Consider the following 22,106-nt stretch of genomic DNA (forward strand, 5'->3'; position numbering starts at 1 on the left):
CTAATATCAAAATAAAAATTATATTAAAAAATTATATTATAATAATATTTTAACTTTTTAATTTTTTTTAATTTTTTTTTCATATTTCAAAATCTCATAGAATATCTTAACTCAAATTATTTTATTATTTATAAACTATTTCATTACTATTTATAATTTTCTCATTACATTTTATATTAACGTCCAAACGAAGCATTAGAGTTTGGCACAATCCCAATCTCCTTGAACATATACTAATTCGCAACCAAACAAGGAACAAACAGAAAACCGGAGGAGGAACAGCAAAAGAGCCAAACAACCCATATTGAGTTCGATACAAACAATGCCCAACAAATCCCAACAAACAACGAGGGAGAAACGAAGAACATCTATAAAACGTTGTCAGGTTCTCTTTTACTTCCCCATGTGCTCGCCGTGCTCGCCGAGTTGATTTTGCTCTTTCAGATCTCTCTCTCCCCCCCCACTCTCTTTCTCTCACTCTCAATGGCGTCTCTTACAGGAACTTCGATTTCCATGACCTCGTTCAAGGCGAGCCTGGTAACGAAATCTCGATCTTCGTTTTCTTTTATTATTTTGTTATAATCCAACCAGTTAATAGTTATCGGATTCACGAATGTATATTTTAATCTGTGATCAGTGTTTCCCTTTATCGGATACTGCTGTAGTTTTGCTTACTGATTCAGATCTTGAGTTCATAAGCTTCGTTAAAAATTTGTCTGCAGAATTTGATTTATACGTCTGTACGTATCCATCTATATAGGCGAATACATACATACGTATATATACAGGGGTTTATTTCAGGTTTTATTGGTAATATTACAGAAGTTGCGGTTCTGATTGGGAGGAAATTATGTTTTTCTGGATTGGTTCCTAAATTAAATTGATGCGCATGTCCTGAAAAAAAGAGAAATTTAGATATTCTTCATGTGCATCTCGAGACTAAGGATTTAATAGTTTTCAAATTCTTGCATGCAGGCTATTATTTAATTTTCGCGACTTAGTTTCTGATATATTGAATTGAAAAGTTTCAACTATTTATGAAACGTATATTGTTACTCTCTATTCTATAATTAAGAATTGAAATGGAGACTTATTTCTTTCCCATATATAGCACTCGGTAAAATATTCAGGAGAGTTTTTTTTTTTTTTTCTTGTTAAAGTACTGACCTTTTTTCTTTTGAATTATAATATTGGATGTCATTCGCATTCTGGACTTCAAATAATTTAGTTTTAAAAAATAATGGCATAATATTTAATGAAAGCCCCATTGCAAATTGAGAAATGATATTTGCAGTCGTGGAGTGTGCAAGCATCGTGCAATCCTTTTGAAAAAAAAAAGTGAGTAAATATAGGACCCACGTAAAAAAAAATTAGTTTTTTATTAGTGAACCCCACCTCTTTTTCAAAATGATTGCACAGTACGTAGTGCTTGCGCCCTCTACGACTGTATCTAGCATTACTCATTGTAGTTGGTGGGAACAGTCCATTAAAATTTGATGGTTGAACTTCACTGAGGATAGCTGATTAGCAGAGTAGTTGATGTTGGTTTTCTGAAGAGAGACATTAGTCAAATCGGCCTCTTTGATCTAAACAAGTGTTGATATGGTGTGAGAACTGTTGTTATTCCACTCTCTGCTTCATCTATCAAAAGTGAAAAGTTGTGAGAACTGATTTATAGGTTATGCATTTGAAGCAATGAAAGAAAAATAATGTAAATGCATGTAGATAATGTTCCTCTATATTTTTTAAAACAGTAGGTTCATTTATGGGACTTAATTCAGTTTTGTTCTGGTTGAATGTCTAAGCAGGCACCAGGCAGCAGGATCTCTAATTTGAAATCAGTTTCCCTTCCTGTTAACAGGAAAAGCTTCACACCTCTTAGGTTGCGGCAATCACGATTTCGTGTTTCTTGTGCGGTAATTTCTTCCAGTTTCGATGTTACAGATCTATGAGTACTCTGACTTTTTAACAATCCCATTAATTGTTCTCTGCTTTTCAGACTATTTCACTCTGTTGTTTTATCGGCTTGACATTTATTTGTCAAATTAAGAGCTTGACTATCATAACCTTAAGGAGTTTAATCTTATGCCTGCACACATATATATTTCAATTTGAGGCTCATACAATCATGTTACCAGCAATAAGAATGCCAATGCTCCTGTGCAGGCCAAACCAGAGACAGTGGAGAAGGTGTGCGAAATAGTGAAGAAGCAGCTAGCTTTACCTGATGGTTCTGCAGTCAATGGAGAGTCAAAGTTTTCTGCCCTTGGAGCTGATTCTCTCGACACGGTACCCCAATATTTCCCCAGAAGCTGTTGATACATTATATAGCTGCATATATCATTCCGATATGATGAAATCCTTAATAATTAAATGGCCTTAGTTTGTTTCATTTGCTATCCTACTTCCATCCAGCTACCATTGCATCATTGCCACATTTATTGGCAATGCATCGATATGTGTGAAATGGGATGGGAATGAAGGTGAACGCATAGGCTTAAGTTAAAAGAAACACTTCTCTAGAGTAACCATGAAGTGTTTAGCATATTTCTAGTTTGCAATATAAAATTATAGAGTTATGCTAGATACAGTCATGAGTTATGCAAACGCCACACACTCTTTTTGAAAAGAGTGTGGTCCACTATTAGAAAATTAATTTTTTCATGTGGGTCCCATATTTACTCACTTTTTTCAAAAAGAGTGTGTAGTGTTTGCGCACTTTATGACTGCAGATATCGTTTGTCATATTATAAACATATGGTAATCATGGTGAAATTTTCACGTGTTCATTGTTATGCCCCGCTATGTTCAGCATTGGGTGGGTGAAGTACGATAAAGGTGAACTGGTATGATAAAGATGCATTGAATGCCAAGTCCCATTCCTAAGTGGAATGAAGCTTTATAACAATTCCAAGGAGCCACAATGGTATTCTTGATTAGTTATTTTGGAGTACAAGTTCAAACATGTCTTAAAACTTTCATTTGATCTTTGCAAAAGGTAACAACTAACAGAGGTAATCTAGTAACACCATGTAAGTACCAGGACACTTAGATTTGATCTTTTTGCACAGGTTGAGATCGTGATGGGACTCGAGGAGGAGTTTGGGATCAGTGTGGAAGAAGAAAGTGCCCAGAGCATTGCGACGGTTCAAGATGCAGCAGATCTGATCGAGAAGCTCATTGAGAATAAGGGCGCTTAAAATAGTTTGCTAGAATGGCAGACATTTTTCTTCATTAGCCTTTGCTAGAGTGTTCTATTTTTCATTCAGATCTTACTACTTTCAGTTTGTTTGTTTTGTTTGTTTCTCAAAGAACTCGTGGCGTTCGTTCTTAGTGAACTCACCTGGGACTTTTTATGTTCCTACCTTTTCTCAATCTATCCGGAACTTGTATTTGCCTCTTTTTCTTGGGTGAACCAAAAACTGGTCGACATAATGGGGATTCTCTTATCTTCATCAAATCTTCAGGTTTTGACTTTTGAGGTATTGCCGCCAATACATATTACCGGCCCAGTTATTCTCCTTGTTATTTGTTCACCTATCTTAGGATTTTCTTTTTTGGGCTGATCTTGGCTTGGAACTTGGAACTTTCATCGATCCTAAGGAAAATTCCAGTAATAGAAGTTCAGGTTGAGCAGGTTATGATTTAGTGGGCCTTGAAGATGCTTAATATTAACTCGCCTATGAAGTGGCCCAATCCAAATTAGACACGTTAAGATCCATTTTGGAAGCCCACCGGGCTGAGTTGAAAGTGACTGACAATAGGAGCTCTGACAAACTGACTGGACAGTCGACATGCATATTAAAATCGAAGCATTAATGTACGTAGAAAATTAAAAGGTATAAGGAAGGAGAAAAGATGCTGCCAGTACAAACAGACAAAACTGGATTACCTAAAACACCACTATTTAAATTTGACTTTGAGGAGGCACTAGGCAGCATGTGAGATAGATGTACCTAACTGTTTATTTCACTGCTGCATGGTCACTTTGAGCTTGTGGCTCTAAGCCATGTCCCTCCTCGTGTGACACGCAGCTTAGAGCCTGGAAATCTATGTAGTTTTTGAACCCCTTTCTAGAGCGTGTTTTCTTTGTAGTAAGAGTTTTCAGCAAAAGAAAAGAAAAATAATAGTTGGAGCAGGAAATTCAAAGAGTCACAGGAAGTGCAATGATTAAAGGTAAGAAAACCGGGTCCCCTAGTAAAACTAGTTTAACTCGGGAATCAATTTTATCGATATAACTAATAGTCAATTACAATAATATCACACATCTGAAGACCACAACTACATACATTGTATTATCTAAATGTAAAGAATGGAAAAATTAGCATCAACAACCAGAGAGAGAGAGAGAGAGAGGTAAGGAAAATACAAGGACTACAGAGTTGTCTAGCTAGCCCTGTATCCTCCTAAGCAGCTGCACAGACCAATATGCAGCTAAACCTGCAAAGACAGCTATGTTTAAGTACGAAACCAGGATTTTGGGTGCCGTAGAAGACGCCGGCAATGACCCAAATGGAGAAAACGCAGAGTCAGGGCCAGCTGCAGCCAACACATCGGGATTCGGAGGGCTGGGGCTTGAAGGAATGGTGGGCACTGACGACCCAGTTGAAGTAGGCACTACACCACCAGGAGAAGGCAAAAGTGGAGCAATGTCTGGGGACAATTCTTGAAACGGAGATACAGGTGGAAGAGGGTTTGCCAGGAACGATGGTGTAGCTGAGATATTGGAGGCTTTAGAATCGAGCTGAGAAGATAAAGAAAGCAAAGGGGAGGCCATGAAAGCCATGATGAGCAATAAATGAAACCAAAAGGAGGCCATTCTAATGATGAACAAATCGATTTCACTCTTATCGGAGAGTGTAAATACTAAATGTAAATTTAAGTTGGGTGATGAATATTTTCCCTAATGAAAAGCAGAGGTGAGGGGTCGGGGGTAATGTGGGCTTTGGTGGATGCTATGATTCAAGGCTTTTAAAGGGTATGACTAGAAGCTCTAGGTGGGGACAAGTGCCATCTGGCTGGTGATTATGGGATGAAGATGGGAAAAACAGGTTGGCATGTATAGGAAAGAGACAGAGTTCAGTAGTTGTGATTTGTTTGGTAGCAAAAAGATTCCATGCTTTCTTTTTGCCCGTGATGATGGGGCTCCCTGATTTTATGATAATCTGGGGACATTTAGACATATTAATACATGTAGCCGATTACGAAAATAGTAAAATACGACAGTCCAAGACATAAAAGATCGAATAAGATGTCAAAATCACTATACATTTATTGTACGTACGATCATTGGAGATGCTAGAATTTGAGTATAAGGAACAACTTGGAGGAAATTCGCAGTATGTTTACACGCAAGGCCAATGCATGTAAGCAATATTCCAAGTTGCATTATTTGTCCATAACTGTTCTAACTTCTACTTTGGGGCTGAGCTGTAAAACTCAAGGTGTTTTAGAGTTTTCCTTTTTTTTTTATAGGAATATTTGGAACTCAGTGGGTTGGTTGGCTGACATTCCTAATGCTTTGGTTTCGAAGGGCGCCAGTTTAAGTTTAGGAATGGATTGGTTAGCGAAAGCCCCACATGCGAGTCTTTGAACCTAAAAAGGTTTCAAAAAAAGTAAAAACACAAAAAGGGATTGAAACCTCAAACCATTTAAAGTTTAGGGTATTCTTGCTCGATAACGGATGTATTCAAGTAGTGAATGCCATATTTCTTTGGTTTAATTCCTTTGGAGGGAACAAAACAAAACAGAAATGCTGAAATTTTGAAAATTATTGGAGAAATTTGCTATTATTATATATGCAGACATTCACTAATTGAGAGATGGAATTTCCTTTAAGGTAAACGACAACTTCATTAACATCAACTTGTATCAAGATGAAAAGAGCAGCCCCCACCCCCTACCCTCTTCCTCGCCCCAAAATCACGGGGTTTCAACAATTTAGAGAAAGATCTAGCAGTTAACCGTCAAAGAATGTCCCATCAAGTTCATAAAATCGAATCGAAACCAACAATGGTACCAAAGCATGTGATGGGTGCTGATTTTATGCAATGTAGTGTGAAGTAAGCCTCCTATATTATAGCAATGTTGCATACAATTTTAAAATGTATAAACATTATGCAGTCCTTTTAAAAAAAAGTAAGATCTACTATTAAAAAATTAATTTTTTTTCATACAAATTTCGTATTTATTCATTTTTTTCAAAATGATTGCACAATAAACTCACGACTACAACTATCGTTTCTCTTATATAATACATATGCAGTAAAAAAAAAAAAAAAAAGGTGATATCATGTAAATGTTGGGGAATGGCGCCGCTGATATAATTTTATTCACAGATGCAGGAAATGGTGGTACAATCAGAAAAGGAAAATGATCCAATTGAACTCAGCACGTTTCTTCAAAGTTCAAGCAATAAACTTTATCTACGTATTTATTTGATTTTACACCTACTGCACCGTGCCTTGGAACCCGAGAGAAAGAGAGAGAGATGGCAGAAATTTAAGTCAATCCTTATGAGGCAAATTCTAAAAAGAATATATTCGGTTTAACGTGTCAAGATACATAAATCATGCAGTGACAGACCACTGAGAGCCTGACTGTTTACTAATATTTTGCAGACAAAAATTACCTGCCTTAACACGAAGGGTCTGGATTCAGGAAACATGTCTTTAACATCCTGAAAAATCAATGAACTTTTTTTAATTGTACACCTGCAAGCAAGCAATCAAAAATGTTGAGAAATCATATATTTTATGAAACAAGAGAGGAGATTGATGAAAAATCGTACTACCTCCAGGATATCAAATGCACCTAGGAAGCCGCTGTAACTCCAATGCCACGAGTGAAGCAGCAGTAGCTAAGGCAGGCACACCAGAACTTTTAAGCTCAGAAACAATAGCTTCAATCCTTGAGATCTCAGGTACAGATATGGATAGTATCATTGCTTGTGACAGATATTGCCTACAAGAATAGCCAAGAGCATGCAGCATCCGCAGCACAAATAAGTGAGAGATGCCCCTGTGTGAGGACTCAAGAATCGCACCAAGCTTCGGAAGATTAGTCAGAAGACCAGTGGTGGCTTCCCTTGGAGCAGCCTTAAGCAACAAAACCATACATTCCGAAGCTAGATCTGCGACATTTGCTTCATGGTACCCAGTTAACTCCAGCAAGACACCAACATTGCTACCAAAGTCCATTATATCTCTTATGCATTGCTGCTGATCAACTGCACCGCCTCTTGTCTCAGCACAACCGTCACTTAAAAGATCTGGTTCTTTCGAGTCGATGATTCCTTTTCTACTACTGATGGAACGTAGAAGAAAAGCCCTACACAGGCCAAGAGTCGGTTCAAGAAAATCTTCCATACCCTTTGCATAAGCAAATTCCAAGAGGTTTCCAATCCTCCTGACTACTTTTAGTTGAGAAAGTAACTTGGATTCCATTTCAGGAGCAGATGCGAGAGCAAGACACAACTTGACATTGTTTACATTTGCACTAGAGAGATCGCCGAGCAAAAACTGAAAGCATTGTGAGATTGTCTTCGGATGTAGAATGTCTGAAATTTTAATGTAGTTAAACTCGATGAACATCATAAGAAGCTTCTGCGCATACATTGGAATGGGATCTTCATCTTCGATAAAGGCAGGGTACAGAGGGAGGAAATATGTATTAGCTATGGACTTAAAATCCTCTGATCTTTGCTCATCATCAAATGGTTCGGTTAAAAAAATAACCATCACATCAAACAAAAGTTTCAGGCACAAAAATCTGGCATCACCATCCTTGTTTCCCTTGTACAGAACGGCCAAGCTAGGAAGTATTTCACGTATGATAACAAGAGGATTTTCAAGAATTATGCGGGACTCTTCTGCCACAGACTCAAGCACTCGAAGAAGGGTTATTTGGAAGTCATCCCTGCCCTAGAAATCAAATTGAAAAAGATAATAGGCAGATTAGTATATCGATGTCACCCACATCACTTTGTTTTTCTTTGTTTTGTTACACAATAATTAGGATCCTAACCACTTTGTCGAGGCTAGAATTTCACTATAATTATGTCAATCTCATACTCCAAATCATTTAGTAAAAAATATCTACCCAAGAAGCCCATTTCATGTTCTATTATTGGCTGAATTGATATAAAGTTGTTCACCAAACATAGCAGACTTGCCCAGGCATTTTGCTAACTATACCCACCATTAGTTCACCCCCACCAAGACAAATTATTCAAAGCATCAAGCAATTTGCACATTTTCCAAGTTTTCAGACGTTGGCTTGCAAGATCTAGCCAACTACACAGATCATAGAATCCATGATTTTTATAAATTTGAATAGAAATTTAGCTCAACTCAATTTGAGAAAAAATGAGGCTCTCTTGTCGAAATTTAAGAACTAGAAACAATTAAAAATCACAGATGATTCAGCTGCGCCTGTGTACCTGAAATGGGGTCTCCACAAGTTTGATTAAGTTTGCCAACTGCTGCAGCACCTGATGGCTCACCACCTTGTGCTTAAAAGACAAGCTTCCGAGTAGATGAAGAACAACAGGAAATATATGGACATTAGTCTTTGGAGCAGCTCGACTGCTAAGGGTAGATATATGCCCATGGCGCCTTCCTCCCATCATTTGCTGAATATCTCCAGTTATAATATCCAGTAAACCTGGTATAGTGGATGCCACAACATTAACAAATGCATCCAAACACTGCCGCACAAAGTTGTCCTTCTCTTTTGCTAGCCTGTCCACTGCAGAAAGTAACCTAGCATTACACAGAAAGTGAGGCAGCCATCTCCTACCATTCTTACAAAGGAGAGCCACAAATGCAAGAGACTTTCCCTTCAAAACTTCACTTCCCTGCTCAATGAGAGACAAAAGGCCTGGGACAAGGTTTTTATCCTCCACAAGATGCACAAGATATCGGCCAATGTTGGTGAACATTTGGGTTCCAAGCACGGCCATGTTTAAAAGGTTTAAGCTGATTTGCTGCTCACGTGGACTGCCCTTGACAAGGGCAGACACTATCTCCTTAAAGGAAAGTTTCTCAAGAATTAACTGAATGCTGGGAGGACTGAAGCGAACCATGCGAACTAAACATGATCCTGCTGCTAGTCTCATGCTCTCCTGTTTCCCTCCAGCCCTGTATATATAGCTCAGGTTACTAATCACATCCTGGGTGGTGAAACGAGCTGCCCAGTGCCCTCCCTGACTGGAAATGTTCTCAATTGTCCTCAACGCATAAAGTTGAGTTACATCATCCTCTCCTTTTCGTAAAATTGATGACACCAGTGAAATCAATGAATTTGGAACCTGCTCACACAAAATGTGAATTCTCTATGACAATATGTGGGAAGAAGTACATAAAGGACTCTTCTATCCTATATGGTAGACATTCGCTGAGTAATTAATCGTGAGATTTCGATAGATAGGCTGACATTTTACTACTTGTTGACTTAAAGAATAGAAAGTTCCAATTTAGATTAACTGCACTTCAAATAATTGGTAAACAAATATGAATGCTATAGCAATAAAGTAGGGAGCCAACTACTAACCTGCCAGCCAGATGTGGGCTTGTTGTCCTTCGAAGGAGATTCTGGCGGATTGATATCTCTAGAATGATCATTTTGAGTAGATATATAGAATAGCAACTCACCTAAGGCAGCCATAGAAAACCTCCTCACTTTTTCTTGCTTGTCTCTAAGGCCATCAGTGAGAGAACCTAAAATTCCAGAGTTTGCCAAATTGTCGTCAATAAAAGTTGAATGCCGTATCAACAAGCCTATTAGTGAAGCAAGTTGAACACGCAAAGCCGAAACCTTGGATTGTCGGAGCATTTTAATAAGCAGGAGCATTATTGGCCCATTGGTCAAGATGTTGGCTGCATCAGCATTACTGCTCAACATCTCAAGGTATCTAATGACATTCTGCTTCTCCCCAACACTAGTGTTCCCATTGACAATGGCTATAATCTTATTGTTCAGGGCATCCAACTTTTCTTTAGGCATCTTCACAAAATCAGATGGTTGAAGGGCCTCAAAGGGCAGTGAAGTAATGACCTCCGATAGTTTATCAGCTTTTCTGCTTGGCATTACAGGTCTGACTGAGAGATCAGATGGATGCCAAAGAACCTGGGAAATATTATTAGACAATTTTGTAGAATCAGAGTCAAGGACTGATCCTGAACCTTCCTTAACTCTCTGGATTTTAAGTTGAGGACTGACACTGGAAGGGGGAGCAGCCACTTCAATATGCTCTGAAGATGAGTCCTGATCCAGTGTTTTCGACTTATCTGCCACAGGTGTAATAGCAACAGTTGGAGAATCATAGTGTTGTGTTTTATTTTCAATCTCTTCTACTTTCCCCTGAGACTGATCTTGACTTGAAAACTTGTCTTCAGGCACACAAGCTGTGTTATCAGATTCATCTTGTGCATCATCCTCAGTGTTCTCATTAAAATCAAGTTCCATGTCAGTGTTCTCAATTTTAACTTCTGAATCATTCTCAGAGCTATTAGGCAAGGGCCTTCTATAGTTTTCCTTCTCATTCTCCCTATGTAAGTTTGACTTTGCTATTCTTGAAAGTCTTAAAAGATTCACACCTCTGGTAGCACTAGGACGATCTTTCTGCTTCTCATCAACCACTCTGCCATGAGCCTTGGTTTGAGCTCTGCGGCCACTTGGTGTACCCTTCATTGGTGTCTCACAGCCTCTTGATCCTAAAATAGAATTCTCATCATGCTTTAGAGCCCCTTTCACATCTTTTTCACGATATTTAGGAGGGGTCTTGTTTGGAAGAGATTTATCACCATTACGTTCTGAAAGACATGGTTTAGTATATAGTTCTATCATATTATCAAAAGCAGGCTGAGGAGGTAGAGGCACTGGAGAAAATTTGGTTCTCCAAAAAGCATGTCCACAAAGCTCAGGCCATTGGATTCTTTCAGCTGGATCTTTTACCAGCAAAGAATTAATTAGATTGACAAAAGGGCGGCTTGGATTACCCGGGAGAGGAGGAGTTGGATCTGAGAGGATGGATTTTACTAGTTGAGTAAATTCTTTTTCCACAAAGGGAGGCCGCCCTGCATAACACTCATATAGTACACAACCAAGGGCCCAGAAATCAGATGCATATGAATGGACACCCTCATCGTCAAATAGCTCAGGAGCCATGTAAAATGGCGTCCCACGTTTTGCTTGTGGCAACTAAACAAGTTCATAAAAGTAAAACTACATTAGTAACTAGTTTATTCGGGAAGGAGAGGGAAGTTAAACAGATGACTTCAAACAAGTAATTATCAAATCCATTCATTTTTATATATTTAAAACAATTTGTTGGAATAGTTGGTATAAACATACCGAGGAAGAAGGAGTTTTTGATATATCACTCAATTTTCTAGCCAACCCAAAATCACAGAGCTGCAATGAGTAAGGATAAAAAGAATCATTATCCATTGATAGATCATACATACCAACACTAGCCTTATCATAGAAGAAAAATAAAATGCATAAGCACCTTTGTACGTCCATTTTCATCCAATAGGATGTTTGATGGCTTCAAATCACAATAAATAATTCCCTTGCAGTGTAAAAACCTAACAGGGATCGTTTCCAGAACATTAATTGAGAACTAAACAAGTACTTACTCCTACAAAGGAAAAAGAAAATCAAGGCTAATGAGCATACTGCAAGGCTTTAACAAGGTCACGAGCCAGATCATGAATTGAATCTTCTGGTAGTCGACCATCCTGCACCTCAGCCAACAATTTCAGTGATTAGATTCTAATCTAATCGTATTTTAGATAATACATTCCAAGTTGCATATCCTTAGTTATATGTTACGCAAATAGTGCAAATACCGCAGTCTCTTGGCAAGAAATTACTTAGAATTTCCCATGCTTTACAACCAGAGAGTAATGATATATGGCCTCTGAATTAACTTGAAGGGGATAAAGTTAAAGAAAGATGAAGAAACATTTAGTCTATCTTTTTTTGTTGGCACTGGGTGTCCGAGAACAAAGTCCCGACTAATCCCGGAGGTGCACAGGCCCTCGACAGGAAGTTTCCTACAAGTGCATCTCAAGTAATTTCAAGGGAAAGTTCCCCAGCCTGATTGCCCTATAAAAATATCCATCTGATAAATATCTATTAAAGTTTGAATATTATATTCCAGTAACCATTATTGCCTGATTGTAAATGAATAATATAGCAAGGATCGTTACCCAAAAGGAGCTGATATAACCATAGGATACAAGATTTGCAGCTGGTACACATATACCAGTGTAACCAGGACACTCGTAATTTTACAGGTTAAACTTGTTAGGGAAAGACCATAAAACTCTCAAGTCCTTTCTTGCTCAGCCACAGAACCAAATGTGTTTATCAAAGAAATGCATTACCTGCCGTAATAAGGCCATGAGATCTCCTCCAACGCAGTACTCCAAAACCAACCACAAGTGAGCAGAGGTTTCGTACCTGACATACATTTTGTTTGGGGGTCAGGGAGGACAAAGAATAGTTCAAATGTTAATTCTAAACGGAAGAACAAAACTGAAATTTCAGAAGCAATCATCTAGTCCAAGTGGTTGCACGCAAGCAACTGTACCCACCAGGATAGATTATGTATTTCCATATTCAGCCAAATCTTACCAGGAATAAAATTTGAGTACATTTGGGTGATCCATAGAGTGGAGAATCCTAACCTGCATTCCGTGTCATGCAAAAGAGAAAAAAACAAAAACATACATTGCTCAAAAGATGGAAATATGAAGGACGGCACTCCGAATGAAAATGTTAATGTAAATAATCAAAGCATCGGCATAGTAATTTCTAAATAAGGAAACGGCGCTTCATTCAACATGCTAATTTGGGCATCAAAGAAAAAGTAAAGCCAATCAACCCTAAAGAAATAAAATAAATCCTTCCACAACTTGCCCAATACCTTCGTCAACTATTATTCTCCATAACAACATTTCGCTATCCGTGTCATGATAGTTAATAGTGAGTTGAGTCAAATAGGCACCATATGGAGCTCAAAGCTCCAAAGTAATTTGAGCTAAATATGAAGACTGAAGCAACTTGAATCCGAAGAGCCTATATGAAAAAAAAAAAAAAATCCAAAACAGGTCCAAAAAAGAACCTAACTAATAATATATGGCATAAACTGGTTTTAAAGCACTTTTTGTATTTACATATTTGGCTTGGACCAATAAGTTCAAATAATTGTACAGTGAGCAACCAGCGACAGGAACGCAGATCGCTTCAGAAAGAACAAAATGACTATGAACTTGATTGGCTTACTCACTTCTTGAAGAACCTTGTTCTTCTGCGATTTCTCGACGCTCTTAATGGCGAAGTACTCGATGGTCTTCTTCTTCCTCCCTTTATACACGGCCTACGAGGCCGAGATTGGAAAATTCATCAATTTGTTAATTAATGAGACAAATCGAACTAAGTTACTGTTTAGAATTTTGAAACTGGGAACTAGTTCGAGCAACGTTACCGAGTATTTGCCGCGGCCAATGGCTTGATAGATGTGGTAGTGGTTCATCGTGGCCGGGCTGGCTTCGAGAGGGTTTCGATTTGGAGCAGAGAGTAAGCGAGGTCAGTGAGGACGAGAGCAGCAGAGAGATCTGAGAGAAAGAGAGAGAGAGAGAGTGAGTTTTGAAAGTGGAATGGGAATGGGCTTGGATATGATTAGCGTAAACACGGCTTTAGCGATTGGTCAAACATATGAGTGTGGGTCGGAGAGAGAGAGAGAGATGGAGAGAGTCGCGAATGGGCGGGAACACGAAGATGAATGAAAATCAAATGTGAAATTATAGAACGTGGCGGAGATAACAAGGTGGCCCTCCTGTATCCAAAATCTCAAAACAACAAAATTACAAATTTTAGTTTTTTTTTTTTTTTTTTTTAGAAAAGTACATTGTATTCATTAATAACAGACATTATAAACTTGATATGAAACATACATTACAAGCCAATTACAATATTGATAGCTTCCCAGTACACACTCATGACTGACATGGTCTAGTTTAAGACATCACAACTCTACAAATTTAAAGTCTGAGAGACAACACAACTTTATCCAAGACAGAATTAACCAAACCTCATATTCCGTATAAGATGGAGTAGAGGACATATTCTACGGACGAAAGTCCAAGAAACTATATGTTTTTTTTTTCTAAAACAAAAAAATATTACATAAATTAAAAAAATAATAATAACAGATTACATTTTGGATGATATAGATCTGCATGTTCAACCTTGGAAGAAAAAAAGTACAAAAACAGCGACTGTGATGGTGCGTGAGAGCCATGCGCCACCCTAGATGTATGGTGGACAATCAAGTTTGAAGTAACCGATAGTCCTGAACCAAGAAAAGCCGATCATGGCAACAGAAGGGCAGCCTTAGCGGTGGCGCGTGGATTTCACGCGCACCCTTTGGATCGTGTGTGTGGCTCACACGCTACTCCGTTCGGCGAAATTCTTCATCTATCTGAAGGATCGATGCATTGGAAAGTCTGCAGTAGGGCGCGTGGTGGTCGCCAAATGCTGGAGAGCAGTAGATCGGCATTCGTCCATACTTAATCCTGAAAAAAACCCAGAAATGAAAAAGAAAATGAGAAAACTAAAAAGTAGAGGAATGAGAGATGAGAGAGGAAGGAGGAAGGAGCTACGCCGTTTTTGATCTTGGTGGTAAATTTAAATTATATTAAACAAATTTATGGTGTCAATTTTTTACAAATTTGACATTAATAAATGTAAACAAATAGGAATTAGGCTCCATTTTAATAATAAAATGAGATAAGATAGTTTTAGATGAAAGTTAAAAGTTAAATAAAATATTACTAAAATGTTATTTTTTTAATATTATTATTATTTTGAGATTTGAAAAAATTAAATTATTTATTATATTTTATGTAGAATTAAGAAAAATTATAATGATGAGATGAGATGAAACCGTTTATGTATCCAAACGGAGCCTTAGTATAATATGGTTTGAATCAAATCAAATTAATTTAATTAGACGCGATTGCTATATGGATAAATTTCAATCAGAACACAATTTAATCCTTGCTTAGGAAAAAAAAACGTGCATAATCCTTATAAATAAATTACATGTTTGTTATTAAAAATAACACCTTAATATTATGTTAATAATTGACAATAATGCCAGGCGGGCTTTATCATATAATCCTTATAAATAATGGGTCAACAAGATAATATCCAACGTTGAGATTGGAAGTAATTTGTTTGAGTTATGTTATTTTTAAGTTTGTGTGTGGAGCACACCGTGCATATTACTTAAATAGTCAGATTTAGTTTGTAATATTTAAATTTTAAAATTTATCTTTTAAATCAAATTATATCATGTAAGTATTTTATTAAAAATAAGAGTACTCTATACGCCACTTTGAGAATATAAATGTTTAAATTGTATTGAAATGTTATTCTCAGTAACCAATACTTAAAAGTATTGACGTATTTAAATCACGTTTAATTACGTTTACTTACCATAAGTAGATTGTGTCAAGCTACAAGAATTTTGATTCATTTAACTAAGGGGTAAAATTATAGTCGAATCATGTAGTCCACATTCATAACACAATAAAATATAATCTAAATGGAGATTTAATTGAACAACATTTCTCTCATTGCCTTAAAAAAAAAAAAAAAAAAAAGTAGGATTTGGGATAATGGTAAAAAATAGGACTATTCATCCGAGTTCCGACCTAGAAACCTGGGTCAAAACTCGGATTGGGTTAGCCCGGATTAGACCTGAGCCGGAACTCGGATGAATATGGGTTTACAACATTTTTTTTTAGTTTGAATGTTTTGATGTTATATAAATATATATATATATATATATATATTCATATAATAGAGACATTCTAATAAATAAGGTTTAGAACTGAAGTGCTTTAAGATTACCAAGAGAAGATGGTATTTTACTAGTTAAATTATTATTTCTCAAATCCAAACTTTTCAAATTGGTAAGATTTCTGAATTCTTTAGGTATCTCACCAGTTATGTGATTTCCTAGCAACTGACTGCATGATGAATAAAACAGAGACACATTATGGTAGCACTTAAAAGCATGCTTATAAGAGAGACATTCTAATAAATAAGCTCGTTCTAAATCTTATTTATTAGAATGTCTCTGTAATCTGTTCTATGAATATATATATATATATATATATAAAAGTATCGGGTTCCGGCTTGGAATCGAAATCCGGTTTTCCGATCGGGCCAAGAAAAATCAAATGAACAATCCTAGTAAAAAAATAACATTGTGGCGAGTCATAATATCAAATAATTTTAACTTGTCGTAAAACGTGCTTAAAGCTTCAAACACAAAAAAGCAAACTTGTTTAGTTGATAGATAATCGATGAAAAATGACTAGATACAAATAATTAAAATTATCCGTATACAAAGTTCAAAGTGGTGTCCAGATACTTAATGGAGATGAAACAGTTCAAGCTATAATTGACCAAGACACAAAGTATAACTGACCAAGACACAAAGTAGTGGAATGTAGATTTGATTGATGAAATATTCTCCTATGATGAAGCTAATATTATAAAGAGGATTCCTATTATAGCATTGGCAACGATATAGTCAAATGCAAATGCAAACACATATTTAGCTAGTTACACTAATAAATTTACTACATTGGATTAGCCATATGTAAATTTTTTCCTTACTATGAATAGTTTTACTACATATTTCTAGATGGGATGTTCACCCTTCAATTTTATTTTATTACTTTTTTCTCTCTTCTCCCCCCCTCTCTCTCCACAATAGATTTATTTTTTTCTCTCACCCTCGGTCACGGTTCAGGTATAATTTACTCCATCTACTCTATATTTCTTCATTCTCTCACTCTCTGGCTGAGTGAATGTTTCTATTTCTCGTTCACAAAACTTTTGATCATGTGATGATTTCCAAGTTTTCGGTCTCCCACAAGGATGCTGCACATCCTCCATCGACGTTGCTATTCATCACCACTGTCGCTACACTTGCTTGGTGTTTTCACTATCGACTTAGCTAGGGTAAATGAAACTCTCCCTCTCTCTCTATTTTGCCTAGAGAATTGTATTACATGGATTTCAACTTGTTGTAATTGTTGTTTGGATGCTTTGTTTAATCTAGATTAGGGTTTTGATTTTTGAGATGATTTTATGGATGAATTTAGGTTTTCAATTTTCTATTTTTAATGGGTCCTCTGATTTTTGTAAACATGTAGGAGCAAAATGGTGGTATTTTATTACTTTTTCCTCCAATTTTGCTTAATCTAGATTAGGTTTTGATTTTCTATTCTTACTTTTAAGGTGGATTGGATGCTTGGAATATGTACAATGCTTGTTAATTATATGTATTGTTCTTGCTTTGAAGGTGGCTATAAAAAATGGATGTTTGTATACTAAATGTTTTGTATATTAAAAAATGTATAAATGAATTGTAGGATGCTTGGGATATGTATATTAAATGTATTGTAAAAAAAGAATGCTTGAGATATATCTCTGTGGGTTTTGGTCTCCATTGCAAACATTCGAAAGATTACCATCAGTGCTACTATTGGAGTCACAACTCTCGCTGGATTCCACTACTTGCTTCCTCCCTCTCTTACCACTCACCTTTTCAAAACCAAACTCAGAATTGCGACGTTTCTTCTGTAAAGGTTCTGGTTTAGAATTCTGAGCACCAAGATTCCCTTTACATCCCACTTGCACTTTGCAAGAACCATCTTTATGTGGTGCAAATGTAGACTGACTCATGTTGGTAGCTGGTGGTGCATGACTTGTGTTGAAAGTTGGTGAAGCAACATTCCCATTCACATCATATGCAATGAGCGGCTTATTACAAGAGTGACAACGAATATATCTATTGGTGACTTCTCTGGAGTACTGGTACCTTACCAAACAAAATGGGCAGACAGTCCAAAAAGTTGGCCAGACGTTAGAGTGCCTTGCTTGAGCTGGCTGTGACTGCTACTGCTGAGGATTCAAGGCTGTAAATTTGCCCCTAAATACATTTTGAGTGATGATGATGAAATTATCAGCAGTCGAAAAAGAGCTAAGGGAAGTGAATCATCGTGTGCCTCTGAAGAGGAGAATGGAGATGAGAATGGGAGGGCTTGTTCTGAGGAGAGAGTGCCGATGGAAACATGGAAACCAAGAAAGTGAGCAAAAATGAAACTGCTGACAATGATGGCCTTGAGCAACGTCCTGAAGCTCATGTCAATTTTGCATCCAATTCAAAATCCAAATTGACTCCAGATCCCGAGTATCATCAATATCCTGATCCAGATTTCAATGACTTTGACAATGACAAGAAACATGAATGCTTTGTTGTAAGGCAGATATGGGCTGTCTATGATAACTTGGATGGAATGCCTAGATTCTATGCACGAATCAATAAAGTTTTCTCTCCTGAGTTTAAGCTGATGATAGCCTGGCTAGAGCCAGACCCAGATGATGAGAATGAAATTGAATGGGTCAATGAGGACTTGCCTACTTCTTGTGGTAAGTTCAGAAATGGTAACTCGGAAGACACTGGAGATCATCTTATGTTCTCTCACTTGATTTCTTGGGTGAGGGGAAGCAGGAGAGATATGTACAAAATTTTGTCAAGGGAGGGAGAAACTTGGGCCCTCTTCAAGAAGTGGGATATAAAATGGTACAGAAAACCTGACCAGCATCGTAAGTATGAATATGAATTTGTCAAAATCATGTTAGACTATGCACAGGGTGTGGGTATATCTGTCGTGGTGTTGGTTAAGGTGAAAGGTTAAGGAAGAAATGGGCACATTTCAAGTTCCACCTGCAGAACTATTTAGGTTTGCCCACCGGATTCCATCTTATAAAATGACTGGTGCAGAAGGACGAGGTGTTCCAATAGGATCTTTTGAACTTGATCCTGCATCTTTACCCTCTAATCTTGAAGAGAGTGTTATGCCGGAAGATCTGGACATGGAAGCTAAAAATATGCATTGTAATGGTTCGTGTTTAAGGCCTTCAGAGAAAATGAGACATGGGGTGAAATCTGATGGAAATGCATCCTTTAACCAAGCAGATGTCTGGAGGCTTGGGGAGAGCCGATATGGTAACATTAATGAGGACCATAGTAGTTCTCCTGCTTCCGCCCCTGAAGCTATTGAAATTCCAGAACCTGAATTCTACAACTTTGATGCTCAGAAATCCGAGGGAAAGTTTCAGATCGGTCAGATTTGGGCTCTATACAATGATGAGGATGGCTTGCCAAAGTACTGTGGTTAGATTAAGAAAATTGATTCTTCACTGTCTTTCAAATTGCATCTTTCATGGCTGGCGTCCTGCTCGCTGCCTAAGGACACTATTCAATGGCATGACAAAGGCATGCCCATTTGTTGCGGCCAATTTAAGATTAGAAAGTGTAAAACACAGGCCTATATTTCCACTGATTCCTTTTCGCATCAGATGAGAGCTGATCCTGTTGGTAGGAGGCATGAATTTGCCATCTTTCCTAGGAGAGGTGAGGTTTGGGCATTATATAGGAACTGGACTGCTGGAATAAAGTGTTCTGACATGAAGAATTGTGAATATGACATGGTAGAAGTCATCAAGGAAGATGATTTGCATATACGAGTGTTGATTTTGGAGCGCATAGATGGTTTCAACTCAGTTTTCAAGGCTCATATAAAAGATGGTTTAGATGTAACTATTGGGATTCCACGTATTGAGCTTCTGCAGTTCTCCCATCAAATACCTGCTTTCCGTCTGACACAAGAGAGAGATGGCAGCCTAAGAGGCTTCTGGGAACTCGATCCTGCAACATTGCCTATTAAGTGCTTTTCTTTAAATTGAAGTTGCAGGATCACGAACCTTTCAACATCTTAATCCATGCACGCGCTGCCTCTCCAGCCGGTGTCTTATTCACTGAACACAGGTGTGGTAAATAGAATGAATGATATGGGAGAAGATGCTCTGCATAGGTACTGCAATCAAGTGCATATGATGCGAGTCTTTGGCATGCAATGACTCTTTTTGTGTCAGTTCGGCTGCATTGGAGAGAGAAAGGGTTGCGATGCTGGTTCTGTGCATTCGTTCTCTCAGTTTATAGTTCATCTGAATGATGCGATGTAACTTGGCTAATTATGCATCAATTTCAAATCAGGGTGGAATGTGTGCCAAACATGAAAAATGCGAATTTATTCACTGCAAAGTGTATATAGTTTTGTCTGGTTTTTCCCGTGCAACTCGTCGTAGATGCAGTGAATCCACTCAGTTTGCTTTGTGGTTTTACATCAAGTAGGTATAGTGAATCCAATGATGTTTGACTTGTACAATTTCGGATGCATCCAAAATGGGGCCCTCTCACTCTCTCTCTAAATTGCTTAGCAAGTAACACTTTCATTAAAGAAAAATGATACGTTCAGTCACTTCATGCAAGTTCTGTGTAAGCGGTTGTTGACGTGGAAAAAAAAAAATCAAAACTCACCATTTTGGACAATGAAGCCACGAGCCATTGATCCTTCTCTCCTCAGTTTCCATTTACAATTCCCTCCCTCTCTGCATTTCCTCTTTTGATCCTTCCACGAAGTCTGTCCCCTCGAAGCGCCTCCCTTCCTCGACGGCACATCCCTCCCCTCAAAGCCGCCACCCTCCCTCCCTCAGTGTCAAGATGGAAGTCTGAGACCCACACTAAGCCGCCCTTCCCTTAGTTTCGTCTCCTACAGAAGCCATCATTGCCATCGTTACCATTGTACAATTTCTTAAATTTTTTATTGGGTGTTTCACAAGTGAAGTTGTTTGATCTTGAGACTTTACTTCTCGACCAACTGGTATCCACCATGCTAGAACTTCACCCGAGTTTTGGTTGGAATCTACGAGGAACTAGAAAATATCCACGTAAGTGACCCACACGGAGGAGAATACCAGTTTAGTGAAGACCAGTTCGATGGTAGTGGCTACGAGCTCTTGAAGATGACCCACACGAAGCATATAACCCACATGAGGAAGATGACCCACGCAAATACCCGCACAGATCCACTTGAAGATTTGAAGACCACGGAGCCGAAGATGAGCTCGAGAGGAAGACCACACTAGTGACACCACGAAGTCAAAGACGAGCTCGAAGACCACTAACCAGAGCACCAATGCAAAAAGCGGGAGTCCGAAAATGCATTCTCTGTTTTGTTATGTTTTTGGTTTTTATTAATTGACTCTGTGATGACTATAGTCGGCGACTGTACATAACAAAATTTTTCATTAAATTAGTTGTGTAAGAAGGTCATGAATGGTTGCCAATCACAAGTTTATTTTAGTGTAATACATCCTTGGAAGTGCATTCTAAATTAAGCAATGGAATGACATACTATGGCCAAAGCGTTGCACTCACAACGAAATGAATGAATTTCTATAAAGAATAATGCTACTTGATCATCTGAAACTTATTTCTTAGATGACTCTCTTAACATGGCATTATTATGTGATACCACGTGGTTTATTAAAAAAAAAATTAAAATACAAACACAAAAGGGTTGAGGAAATTTAGAGTTTCTACATTTCTCTTTTTGTATTTTTGGACATTGTTTTAGTTTGAATATATTTTTTGTTTTTAATAAATTATGTGGCATTATTTAGTGGTGTCACATAAAATAAGTCTCATATAGTTTAGTAACAAGACTCTTTAAAAAACATGACCCATCTAGTCCAACATTGAAAAGTTTCATCCCATGAGGAATGTTAATGTCTAAAAATGGCACAATAGGCCGGGAGGGGGAATGATCCATTTCCAGCCCAATGAGGTCGTTCAGGCCTCGATCAATGTAGTGTGGAGCCCCAATGGCGGTCCGGTGTGGCTGTATAGCGTTGATGCATACATACATGGTGGTGAACAGTAAATAAATGCAGAAAAAATAGAGTCTTTTGATGGGCTGGACTCTTTATCTGGGTATGAGATATTTTATCCTCTCCAAAGAAAAATTGTAAGAAAAACACTAAAGGCACAAAGGGATCCCCCGTCTCCTGTCCCTCACCGTTTCCTTTCCCGGGTATCTATTTCTCAGAAATGGTCCCCTTCTCGTGCATAAACTGAAGATCTTCATGGCTTCTTGAACTAGGCC

The 22,106-nt window shown here is 37.8% G+C and overlaps 3 protein-coding genes and 1 pseudogene across 4 annotated transcripts; 2 read left to right on the forward strand and 2 right to left on the reverse strand.

The window, feature by feature from the left end:
- The first annotated feature begins 320 nt into the window (after positions 1-320).
- Positions 321-3,460, forward strand: LOC108995042 (acyl carrier protein 1, chloroplastic-like). Its single transcript, XM_018970505.2, has 4 exons — positions 321-537; positions 1,809-1,916; positions 2,167-2,289; positions 3,072-3,460. The coding sequence occupies exons 1-4, from the start codon at positions 484-486 to the stop codon at positions 3,198-3,200; spliced, it is 414 nt and encodes a 137-aa protein (XP_018826050.1). The 5' UTR covers positions 321-483; the 3' UTR covers positions 3,201-3,460.
- Positions 3,461-4,170: 710 nt separating this feature from the next.
- Positions 4,171-4,957, reverse strand: LOC108995041 (classical arabinogalactan protein 25). The gene has a single exon (XM_018970504.2). It carries the CDS (start codon positions 4,817-4,819, stop codon positions 4,391-4,393), a length of 429 nt encoding a protein of 142 aa, XP_018826049.1. The 5' UTR covers positions 4,820-4,957; the 3' UTR covers positions 4,171-4,390.
- A 1,534-nt stretch (positions 4,958-6,491) lies between these two features.
- Positions 6,492-13,744, reverse strand: LOC108995040 (serine/threonine-protein kinase RUNKEL). 2 transcript variants are annotated; one of them, XM_018970503.2, is made up of 11 exons: positions 13,499-13,744; positions 13,301-13,390; positions 12,646-12,698; positions 12,396-12,471; positions 11,683-11,744; positions 11,513-11,591; positions 11,356-11,415; positions 9,553-11,202; positions 8,441-9,310; positions 6,794-7,922; positions 6,492-6,679 (listed from the first exon to the last, which is right to left on the reverse strand). In XM_018970503.2, the coding sequence occupies exons 1-10, from the start codon at positions 13,544-13,546 to the stop codon at positions 6,804-6,806; spliced, it is 4,107 nt and encodes a 1,368-aa protein (XP_018826048.1). In that variant the 5' UTR covers positions 13,547-13,744; the 3' UTR covers positions 6,492-6,679; positions 6,794-6,803. The 2 variants fall into 2 exon arrangements, with proteins under 2 accessions (XP_018826048.1, XP_018826047.1); XM_018970502.2 differs by having other exon boundaries at positions 6,492-6,713.
- A 4,633-nt stretch (positions 13,745-18,377) lies between these two features.
- Positions 18,378-19,845, forward strand: LOC108994973 (annotated as a pseudogene).
- Positions 19,846-22,106: the final 2,261 nt, after the last annotated feature.

This window comes from Juglans regia, chromosome 7 (genome assembly GCF_001411555.2).
Source record: "Juglans regia cultivar Chandler chromosome 7, Walnut 2.0, whole genome shotgun sequence".
Taxonomy (NCBI): Eukaryota; Viridiplantae; Streptophyta; class Magnoliopsida; order Fagales; family Juglandaceae; genus Juglans; species Juglans regia.